The sequence below is a fragment of the Lagopus leucura genome, unplaced genomic scaffold, assembly GCF_019238085.1.
Source record: "Lagopus leucura isolate 7727_CA_CO unplaced genomic scaffold, USGS_WTPT01 Super-Scaffold_100021, whole genome shotgun sequence".
Taxonomy (NCBI): Eukaryota; Metazoa; Chordata; class Aves; order Galliformes; family Phasianidae; genus Lagopus; species Lagopus leucura.
Window position 1 is genome coordinate 5863699 of NW_024962274.1, and position 12486 is coordinate 5876184.

At 35.2% G+C, this 12486-nt stretch overlaps 1 protein-coding gene across 1 annotated transcript in view; it reads left to right on the forward strand.

Moving 5' to 3' along the window:
• The window catches only part of DNER (delta/notch like EGF repeat containing), a 106062-nt gene that overhangs the window by 55468 nt on the left and 38108 nt on the right, over positions 1–12486 (forward strand). Inside the window, exon 5 of the mRNA XM_042878492.1 lies at positions 8299–8444. Coding sequence (XP_042734426.1) covers positions 8299–8444 — 146 coding nt within the window. The remainder of the gene's footprint in view (positions 1–8298; positions 8445–12486) is intronic.

Below are 12486 nucleotides of genomic sequence, written 5' to 3' on the forward strand. Positions count from 1 at the left end.
CTGATTTTTTGATCTATTTTTTTTTCTTTTTTTTTTTAATTAAAAAATGCTTTGATCAACTAATGTAAAAAACAAAAAACAAACAAACAGTGCAATCTACTGTGACAAAAGTAACCAGTAGTAAAGATCAGGTGGACTGTTGGTCTCTGCCCAACTGTTTGCAAGAAAAATGCTTCATTTGATGATGTGAGAACTAAAAAGTTTTTTTTCTCCCAAATTCAGGAACTTAAAGAAAAACAACAACAACAAAAGCATGTCATTAAAGGCATTCTATATTCTCTGGATAGCAGGTTTTTTTAATATCTGCAACCCAAATATCTATTCTGTAAAGTGGAATGCTAGGAATGAGGTTGAAATTTGCAAAAGAAATAGGAAGTGGAAGAAGTGAAAATTGATCATCTTTTTAAATAAGAGATGTTGACAAAGGGATCAGAGTGTAAGCGTGGTAATTCATGGAAAGTCTGCCTTTCACATCAGTGTAGTTACAACTTCACACTATTTGTCCCAGTGTTCTTTGAAGTTAACGAGCTATTCCTGATAAACTATTATCATATTTACAAAACATCTCATCATTATTGCTTTTAATTCATTCTCTTTGTACTAGAGTATAAGAAAACAGCTAGTTGCAAAACTTCGTCTCATTACAACTGCACACCTATTATTTCTGGTGAATTATTGCAAAAAATAACTTGAAATCAGATTGAATGCATTTTTATGAGTCTGAAAAAGAGAGACGAGTGCTGTGATGCACTGTCAGTCTGCGTATGGGTGTTTCAGACCGAAGTTCTGCTGGTTATGAGTAGGTTACAGTGAACTGAAAGTGCTGCTTGCTGTATATTTGGGAGGAATCTGATACACCCAACATTGTGCTATTTTCTCTTACAGGAAACAATGCCCTACATCTGGGAACACCTACAGGAACATGTATAATTTCTTTTATTCAAGTTTGTTGCAAGTCCGTAAGATTTACTAATCTGCCAGTATTGTATCTCTCTTGAGAAAATAATGCACTGAAAAAATAGAAAAGCCCTTTTTAAAGGGTATTGAAGGACGTTTTCAGCTTCTACAGCAACTCTGTCACAAATATTCTATAATTTGTTACTTGCATCTTATTTATCCAAACTCACAATCATCCTCTAATTGGAAACATTTATTCTGGAAATGCAATCTGCTATTCAGACTGGGCAAAAGCAAAACCAACATAATAAAAGTATTAACATCTTTGTTCTTCCAATGCTGAGATATTTAGAATTTTTTCAGTCACCATACACATCTGTTTCTTACATACTCTGTTAGTTTACTCTGGCACTGGATTCATTTACCTGCTCATTAAGGGAGTGCTTCTACACTTCATGACCAAAGGCACTGTGAGCCTCACATCCACAGGTGCCTGCTGCAGTTCTGCACAGCTTCCAGTTTATCTTGTAGGCTGCTATAGGTATACTTGCAGTAGCATGCAGTAAGCAAATGTCTGTGTGCTCGTGATTATTACGATATTGCTTTGTCGGTGCTGACAAAGAGTCAGCTTCTCATCAACTTCTGTGATAAAATGTTGAACGGACTGCTTTTCTGCCTAGACGTGCCTGGTGCTGAACTGCAGTGATGGGACATGCTTCAGAAAAATAGCAAAGCAAAGTCAGACAGATGGTGTTTGTTTATTGTATTGTTTATTATATTGTAATGTATTGTTTAAATCATTTTTTAAAAAAGCTTGTGAATAACTTGATTTGCTGTGTGACTTCTGTTTTGCTTAGCACTTTAATGATGCAGCATAAAAGCAACTCTCTTTCGCAGGATATTGCTAGGTTAGCTTTTCATTTAATTGTTTATAAAAGGAGGAAGAAGTTTATTAGCAAAACTGCTATTTCTCCAATAAAATGTTATGGACAATAAAGAAGAAGATTTAGCTTTTAATATGAATGGAAAGAACATATTTTTATCTGAATTAAAAATAAATTCTCCAGCAAAATCTTTAAATTATAACGCTTATTTTAGTCTCTTATTTTCATTGCAGAGAAGAAAATTGGTGTGTAATCTTCTGCAGGGTGCCAAGCCTTTTGGATCAATACAACTTAACCACCTGGCTTGAGCTATTACTTTAAAGTGTTTTAAAAATTTGTCCTTGCACAAACACACTTGGAAATGGATCCTTTAGCATCTTTATGTTGTGGTGAAGAACACTGATATGTTTCAAATAATAGCACCTATCAGACTGCTTGCTTAAATTCAACAGCACTTTTTAAAACCTTTCTTTGAGAGGAAAATTAATGCCTGTGTCCTCAAGCAGAAGTGATCTGGCGCATTTTAAAAAGTGTGGGATCCACACATACATATGTGCAGAGGTGACAGTGTTTTGCAATCCAAAAGGCTGTTCTTCCTCTCTTATACAGTAGAGTCCTATCTCTAATACTTTTGCCCTAGCGAAAAATGAGCCCATTTTACATGGCCATTGTGTGCTCTCTTGATGCTCTGTAGTTCATTTTGTCGATCTCCTTGCAACATCTCATCATACATAACAAATGGTCACCACTAAAATAACTGCAGGTATGCCAGATGGCCAGAATGAAATTTAATGTATGAAATAATTTATTAAAATAAATAACCTAAAGGCATATTCTGAAAAAAAGTCTTAAGATTTTCAGGTTTCTGTCTTGCTCTGGAGTTTCGATTTAGGAAGCAAATTTTAATTCTGACCTTATGGATGGAGTGTTTCGTGCAATAGTGCTTAAAACAAGCAGCTCTTTCCATCGAGATAAAACAGTTTGCTGCATTTATTTACTACGGCAAATTGAAATAGGGCAGATTTATTTCATATTAGGAAATGTGTGAATTGAATGCACAGAAGGCTATGCAGTGACGTGACTTACCTTTTAAAAAGTCACCATGTGTCAGCTGAGCATCTCTGTGAGCTCCTTGCCCAGGGTGTACATGTGCAGTCATTTGACTTAACCCTCCTTCACTCTGAACTAAATTAAATCACTTTGCATTGCCCTGCACATACCTCTGCTGCCTTGTTGACGTCTCTGTGCCGCTCAGCGCTGTGCAGCAACCTGTGCTGGTTACTTGCGTGCAAGTCAGCCTTTCCAGTGGGGGAATTTGGAGACAACTGCTCCAGTTAATGGGATTTTCATTTTCATGCTTGCAATTTGCCTGGAATGGCCCTATTGCAGGCAGTATTGAGCACTGTGCATAGCTGTGAACGTTTCCCTGAGGGTCTGGGCATAAGAGCTAACCTGGCAGAGAATGGCCTTTTGATAAACAAGGGCAGTAGAAGTAATGGGAACAGTGCAAATGGATTGATGATGGCTAATTTCAAAGACTTTTTCAAAGGATGGCCTAACAAGGGAAAATGCTAAGCATCCAGCTGTAATGAAAAAAACCTTCTGGAAAACGCTATTATGCTATATAAAAAGGATGTTTTTCATAAATGTAACGAAGATCAATATCCTGCCCTGCTCTTCATGATCAAGTTGTATGTGCCTTTTCTCGAACTTGTGTAGGTACAAACATTTGATTATTCCCTTTTTTTTTTTTTTGATACATTGTTATGTTTTAAATTAACAACTAAATAACTTTTGCTCTTCAGCTCACACCTGCTGTGACCAGTTCACTGTGGAGATATTTACCTTCAGTTGATCGCATGATTCTTGGCACTGTGAGATCTCAGATGAATTACTTAACCTGATCTGTAAAATGAGGATACTAATGAGTAATTTAAAAGAGAAAGTGAGGCACATTTTAATAAAGCTTGTGACATGCTTTGAGATCTTCAGCTAGTAGTGTAGCATATTGCACAGTGTATTTAAGTATAGAGTAGCCACTCTACTATTTTTGAGTCAGTCACTACAGATGTTTCCTAGCTAACTTTGCCACCCACATGTTCTACCTCAGCTGCTCTTCCCACAGTCCCAGTGATGCCATTTGCATTCTATCGCTCTTATTGCTTCTGCAGGGTGTGGTGTCAGAAATTCTGGTGGTCTGTGTTTGTGCCCAGAATAGTCCATTGCCAGCTTAGCAGCACTTCAGAGATACTGATAAATAAGCACAGTGGGGAAAATGTGATATAGGAAATCTATGAGTAGATCAGCCTTGTCACCCTTACGCTGTTCTTTCACGATTGTCTTGGACAGTAAACAGCAGAGTCCTTGAAGCTGTGGTAGGTCACACTCTAAGCTACTGTCACATCTCTTTAGTAAGCTGCATGCAAACTCTTTCCTAAGTACGCTCTTGCTAGCTAACTATTTCATAATCCCATCATAGGTTTTAGTCCAGTCAGATTATCAATTGTTAACTAACTGTTTAGCAACAGTGACATTTTGAAATTGTTCTTTGTTATAGAGAAGAATCAATCTGCCTAGGGATTTTTGTATGCTAACTATACCCAACTAATTTGCTCAGTTAATAAATCTGTTTTGACTGTCAATCCTGCAAAACTCTTTTCCAACTTGGAAGTCAGGTTGTGTGTTCCCAAAGTTTTGATAGCAATTTTCTTATACCCCAGTTTTGCTTTGTGTTGTACCTATGTATGCCTATTATGGTAAATCTGCTTCCTATGGCTGTGCAGAAGTGTTACTGAGAATATAACCTGACCAGCACAATGCTTATCTCTGTCACTGTAATGGTCATTGTCTGAGAACAGAATATATGTTTGATTTTCAGAATCTAGGATGACTTTTCAGTGTTTGTGGTGAAGGAAGAAAGCATTTTCAAACGGAGTGTGACTGTGATATTAATGGGTGTAAAGGGCTGAGGGGGAGCAGTGAGTTTTGCAATCCCTTATTTAAAATTAAAAAAAAAAACAAAAACAAACAAACAAAAAAAATCCCAAAACTTTTAAAATTGCTGTTTCATGTGACATTTGCAAAAAAAAAAATATCTGAAATGGATCTTTGATTCTTGCTAAAGCTTATTTATCACAATAGGAATGAAATATGGTGATATATTCCATTCAAAAGCAGTAGCTGACCAAGGCATTTGTGACAAAACACAATAAGTGTACTGATTTGTATTGAGGTTGGGAGCTTAGATTAATTGTATCACTTATAAATACCTGTATTTGTGGGCAAAGTGGCAGTTCTGTTATCACAGCTGTATATTTGAGTCTCTTGGTGCTACGTTACCTAGCAGTATTCTGAGAGAATGATCTCAGATGTTCTGTCCAAGCATCCTATGGTACTGATGTCCCAGAAGTACTGCATCAAAGATTATGCACGTCACTATCTACCTGTTTTGCACTTGTTTTCTCCTTCTGCATGAAAACGATCCTAATACAAACCAGGAAAAGACTCCTGACCCATTTTTTTTCAGATTCAGTAGAACAGTTTTAGTGTCAGGCCTCTGAGGGTAATAGTAGGCCTTAATGACCTGACCATGAAAAGATGGAAAAGATGATGAGTGACTGGCTATTTGCAAATCAGAAGCATGCTTCTGTTATTTCAGTGTATAATGGTAAATTTTCACAAATTGTGCTTTGATTATATGCTTGATATACTTCATTTTTGGGGTCTTTGAATGTTGGACACATATTTGAAAGATTGAGCTCTCTGATATTTACTAGATAAATAACTACTATTTGAGTTAGTGATACATGCTATTGTAAGAAAGGGAAATTGGTTTGTATAGTTAAATTATGTTTACTACTATATGTTTAGATCACAAAAGCACGATGATAAGTAGAGTAGGTGCTTGTGGTTGTCTTCACAGTGTAGAGATAGCACAAGTATAAAGATCACACAAGCCAAGTAGTCACTTCTTACTTACTCTGTTGCTAACTCAATAGTCTGGACTAAATACAGGTGTAAAGAAATCATATGTTGTGACTCGGATAAAGGTTAAAATGGTAATCTGAATGGCACAATGTGATAGTTCTAAAAGCACCTGAATGTAAATAATATTGTCATCTTTTTTTTTTTTTAAGCTTTATTCTTTATTTTTAATTCTCACCTTTTTGATACAAGAGAAATAGTAGCACGTGTGCTTTGCTCTTCTAGGATTAAGTTGGTGAACTAGCAGGATGGAGTGAGTGTAGTATTTTACCCAGCATACTGCCGATGAAATCATTCAGGCATTTCTCAGACTCTCAACTATGTGTGCACAAAGCTTGAAAATGCCTCCTCTGCAATATAAATGACTTGTCACATCATATCCTGATTTATTAGGTTTTAAAATTGTTTCAGTGTTACTGCTGTAATTAGCTCAACCGCAAATTGTTCAACGCAAAGTACTCTGATGTCATTATGTTTTAACCAGCTTTAGAAAACCGGTAAGATTAAAATGAACAAAATTACCTTTTGCTATAAACAACTTCAATCTTTTTCTTCAGACGTCAGATGAAAGGAGCTGTAAGCATTCTTCTGAAAATATTCTCATACCTAGAAGTTAAAAATAGAAGTTATTCTACTTCAGTCGCTGTTACAGGAATTGGAGAAGGAATTAATTAACCTGTGTTAAGCAGGGAGTCATACTTTGATGATTAGGCAACTCTCTTCTAGTCTTGGAACTTTAAGATTTCAGAAAGTTTATGCAACTTCTATAGAAGGAAAAATGTATAGCTGTATTTTTACCTTCCTAGTCTTTGGAAATTAGGTGAGATAATTAGAAATTACAGGAAAACGTGTGGCATTCCAGTGAGAATAATGGCTTCTTCAGTGGTTTGCCTAAGGGATTTAGATACCAAAATAGAACAGCACTCAAAGTAGAAAGAAGGTTGATTTGATATTCCTTTAGGGAACTGTCCTGAAGAATATGTAACAATCTGCTTCAGACAAGAAAATGTGAACCCAAAGACATTTTCTAAATACCGCATTCTTCCAAGCATTCACATATAATTGCATGACTGCCTGTGACAATCACGTTCAATTGTTAAAGGAAATAATTCTGGCTGCATTTTAGAGCAGATGGGCAAAAAGGAGGTATGTATTGAGGCCAGAATAAACTGGCTTTCTTAGAAGAGGTCAGCAGATTACAGTAATTTCCATTGGGTAAAACAGACCATTAGGCATTTATAACTGTCTCTTGGACAGTTTTAATCTGGTCTTGTAGAGTATTTAACTGACTCATGCAAGTTGTATTCAAGTTGATAACAATTGTATTGGGTATGAGATTTTGCTGCTTTGAAGACATGGTTTAGTGTTTCTAGTATAGACAATTCATTGTTCAAAGAAAGCACCATTTTAAAAAGTGAGATCTAAAAATGAAGGACAGTGGAATTTTTCCATATCATTTGCTTTGCAATTTGTATAATTAGTCACACTTGAGACTTTCATATGCAGAATGTAAGTAATGTTCAGCAGCTGTTCTGGAAAGAGAATTTACTTGAATTTCAAGCAGTTTCCTGAGAAATTGGTGTATTACTGTTCCTTATAAGTGCATACTGATATATATAAATATATATATGTAAAATACTAATACTGTATTATTTTTTGTAGCTGAGAAAATATTGTTCAATTTCCAGTCTGTAGTGCAAGGAGCTTTATTGCATCTTGAAAGTTCCTTTGAAACCTATGCCATAAATGAATTTTAGAATTTAGAACAAAACATATTAGGAAAAAAGACCATTGTGTCATATGCTTCCTGCATCCATTTGCAGTCATATTTTTTAAAAATTAAGGATATTTTATTTTACAAATATTTATATTAGAAATATGGGTGATAAGGATGTTGTTGTGCTCCAGTGTGTTTTAGTAGCTTCCAACCAACAATTTCTTTTTTCAGTTCCATAAAATTACAGTACCTAGTATCATCTCATAGAGTGATAGGACATTCAGATACAACTTGTATTGCAAGTACTGAAAGGAATACTGTCAAATGGAGTACGTCATTGCAGAGTCCATCAAAGAGGCAGTGCTGAGATTGTCCATCTTTTACCACTGTAATTCTGCTTAAGATCTGTGTGCTTTCTAGTTCTACTTTAAGTAACTGCTGAAATTTATATAAATGTTTTCCTCCACTGAGATTGATTTTAATACTCCTTGCCATTAAATACTTAGGGAAGTACATAAACGATCAAAAAGATAGCAGACTAAAGTGGTTGATTATTAGAAACCTGAGAAATGAAAGCAGACTAGAGCCCTACAGGTCGATCTGTTTCACCAGCCTTCTCTTCTTTTGTTAATCCTAAGAAGTGCTTACAAACTCTATTCCAATTTTTGTATACATGCATTAAATTTAGGTAAGACTGTATGGAATATGAGAAATCATGATCAATTCAATTGTTTGTCAAGCAGATGAGCATCACTGTGTATTAACATATACCTTTTTTCCCCCATATATTAATGATTTCTTTTTCTTTTTTTAAAGGTTTTTTGAATGACTCAGTTACTAAGTGCATTGTGGCTTTACGGTTGACTGTGATAGTGAAAGTCAGTACCTGCCTGCCTGCGGGAAGCCATTCAGATAAATTCCAGTGTTCAGGGAAAGGAAAATGTATCACGAAACCAGATGAGGTAAGGTGAACTTATCAAGATCTTTGCATAATTTGGAAACTTTCTGCCAATATAAATGCAAGGGAAATTGTTCTTGGTCCTCCTAGTATGTACTACCTTGCTGCTGTGAAATAGACTTCAAAAACCATAGATGTTACTAAATAATGACAGTGTATTTATGAAATAATTTGATAATGTTTGGAAATCTTCATGTGCTCTTTCCTTGAGAGATTATATTGAGAGATTAGAATGACAGCAGCAATTTCATTGACTGCTTTGATATTTTTGTGCCATCTACTAACAACAACAAAAAAATCATATGTTAACTTTCCATGCTGCATACTGCTTTGACAAAACCAGACTGGCATTCTATGATCAAGAGCCTGTATTCTCTGCTGCCTTCTATACATGTTGACTTTAATAAAGTAATATGCAGCACAAAAATGTGCAGCTAATATTTGGTTTTAATAACATTCATTTGGGAGATAAAAGCAATAGTAACTGTTGAGTAAATATTAACAGCTGCGAGCCTGCTGTGAACACAGAAAATCTGGCATATTTAGGGAATTCACTAATAGTTCATCTGCTACCATTTTGCGATTTAAATTCTCAATAAGCATGTTTGATAGAAAAATGCAGCTTTGACTTGTAACAACAATAATTAAGTTGCTGCAGTAACCTATCTGTGTGTGGCAATGCTAACATCTGGAATGACTTAACATCTTTATTCTTTGAAAATTAAATTTTAAAACGCTTAAGGTAATGTGAACACAATGACTGTTATCCAAATAACTTGTTCATGCAGTATGCTATTTTATGGTCCAGCTTAGTTTTTCTGCATTCCTGTATCTGCCATTTTTCTAGAAATTCAGCATTTTGAATTTGATTTATGTAAATAATATGTTCAGATGTTCTATATATAGTGGCATATGAAAACATCTTTCCTTTTTCAATTTTTTGTCATGTTGAGAGTTAAAGGCTTTGATAAACAGTCAAATGTTTTGTTTTTCCTGTTGTTAGTCCATTTTTATGTCCTTAATTTCTTTATTTTACTGCAAGCTATACGTCACAAAGAGAATATACATTACTTCCTGTATCTATGCAGAAGCATTAATATATTTTTATTAAGGAAAATGCATAGGTTGTTTTTAATAATCACCCGTGTTTCAAAAACCTCTGATATGTGGAATTTTGCTTATTAATAAATTATAGTTATCTTTAAAAAGAAAGGCAAATTGGCTTCATGACAGCAAAGGGGAGCTTGAGAAAAGGGAACTCAGTATGTGTACATCCACACCTTTAATCCTGACTTTGAAAATTGTATTGTTTTAGTGATGAATTAACCTCCCTCTTGAGCATACAGTGTTTTTCCTTCCCTGGAAAATGAATAGGAGAATTTAAAATTACTCCCATCTTTTCACAGTTTTGAGGAACAGTAACAGCACAATGTGTTAAGATAGAGTTTATAACAGAATGTGAATCAGACATTCCTGTAGCTGAAGCTGTGGGGTATCACAATCATGTTAAAGTCCATTTTGAGAGAGGCATCTGCCAGTTAATAGTAGTCAAAGAACTGGAATTAGCAGGATTCTATCTCTTTAATAACATTTTAACTTCAGAAACATGTATTTTTGCTGTCAGAAACTGTTACCTTGAACAGATGATGAAGTTTCCCAGTGATCCTCTGCAGTCTCTTCAGACCTATGCCAAGTTGTGCTCCGAAAAGGGGCAACTCAGTAAATCCTCATTGTTCCCAAATGTTGTTTATTTATGACCAGACTCCTACTCCAAGGATAATAAAAATGTTATTTTGTCTATTCAGCCATAGTGATTTTTCAAATCTGACAGTTTTCCTTACCCATTAGTGTATTAGTTGCATAATAGAATTTCAGCTGGGAAACTGAATCAGGCCCAGCGTGAGCAACATAGTTAAAAATAGAAGGTGTATATTTCATTAAACAGGATGTTTTTGCCATTGTTTAAGTTGTCTTAGGGGAGATGTATCATAAAATGTCTTTATGGTTTCCCTAATGATGAAGCAAACAACAGCCAAAATTATATGCCTGCCATGTACCAACCAACTGCTGAGTTGTTTCCCACAAGACCTTCTACATTTCTTTATCCAGAACAGAAACTTTAATTTTCTTTAGGTTTGCAACATGCCCTTTGTGATTTGTTTTTACCTATAATTCATTCAGTTTGCACATTCTAGTCTTGCAGGATGCAAAGCAACTTCTTAGTGGAATTGATAAAAGGCCTAACGTGGTGAATGTGCTCAGAGCTGTGCTGGCTGTAGTCGTTTTGCTTCCAGTGCTGAGAAGATTGATTGCCTTTGTTTTTTCATATGCTTCATAGTTTTATAACAAATCTAGTAGTAACACATTTGCATAATGGAAACTTTAAATGTAATTAACAATCTGCAGTAATATAAGTGCAGTGGCATACTATCATCTGTGAGGCGCATAAAACTATAAACAAATGAATTTTGGTCTAACCTGGAAGTCTTGGCTGGTTTTTAGTTATTTCTTGCTTGTAAATAAGTAGCTTACCTTCTACTGAGCTGGGTGTTATAGAATGTGGACATAAAATTGTAAGCTCATAATGACAGTTTCTTTTTCAATTGTTGTTGATGCTGAACATAAAATTCACAACTTTGAACAAACTTCTTTGAAGTGAAGTGATGCTGTGTTAAAGTGATGCCTTTTCTTTGCTCTGTCTGAGCTCAGTACCTCTGTTTTGCTGTTGTGCTTGCCATTCTTCCACAACGGAAAAGTAAATGTTCAGAAACATGATACTGGTCTTGGTATTATCACCAAATAAATACCAAATTGACATTTATTGACTCTCACCAGAATGAGTTGTCCTCAGACAAATTGGCTATGAATTGAAGAGAAAAATCCTATTATAATCCAGAGAGAAGTTTGTTACGAATTTCTGATTCTGTGTAGGATTTTAAAGTGAGCTATAGGCATCCATTAGATTTGAGAGCTACCATTCTGGTTCTATGGAGACATAATGATTTCTTTCGCAGATTGCTGTTCTTGTATAAAGTGTGGAAGAACGGACTGTGTAAATATAGAGTTTTATTGCTAGTGTTAGAACCACTTATATTTACAAAAAAAAATATCTGCCTGCACTGAGAAGGAATCAAATTGAATAATGACGATTTCCATGTCTTCTATGGGTTATAAGTTCATGGGAGTAGATCCACTTGATTTTATTTGTCGATATTAACACCAGCTCCCTGTATGCCTGAAGGCATGTCTTCTTGGTTAGGGACTTTGTTTCCAAAGTACAGTATACTCCTAAATACAAAATAAGTATTTATCACACAGAAGTGTTGTGCTCAAATGACTCTCTGTAAGGATTGCCATGAATGCTCGGTCTTTTTTTGTCAAGACAAAGCAGACCCAAAGCATTATTTCGGTAGGGAGGGATACTTCCATAATTCAGACCAGACCATCTTTTTTTCTGTAGGATAAAAAGTAAAATTATTTTATGCCTCCAGTGAGTTTGTAATCAGTGACAAAACATGAAAACAGTGCATCAAACAGAAATTTTCTTTAATGATATTAAAAAAAAACCATAAAATGTTAATTTTTCAGAGAAATATGTAAACTTCTTAAAATCAGTGTGTAATTTAATTCTTCTCTACTTCTCTGATTACTTTGACGTAGTATTGAAGATAAGGAATGGCACACAGTGTTCATGGTATGGGCTATGCAATTTATTAATGCCTTTGTCTATGAATCTATATTGGGATTGTGTTTATTGTACAACTTTATTGTACATAAATGTTGTACAGTTTTTACTTATGGATGCCTAGTGTTAGTATTATAGTCCATGGGCATAATCTACACCAGCACTGAAAACCATGGCACTTTTGAAACTATTTCTATATCCTCTGTCAGCAGAGCAGCCACTGCATTGGTCTCCAAATGCTTCATAAGAGAGGGAGGAAAGGAAAAGAAAGCAAGATTTAGCATGCATGTTGTTATGTAGCCCCATTTTGTCTGCTCTGATATTGTAAATTTTTGTATTTAAAATATGGGGAACTGAGCTG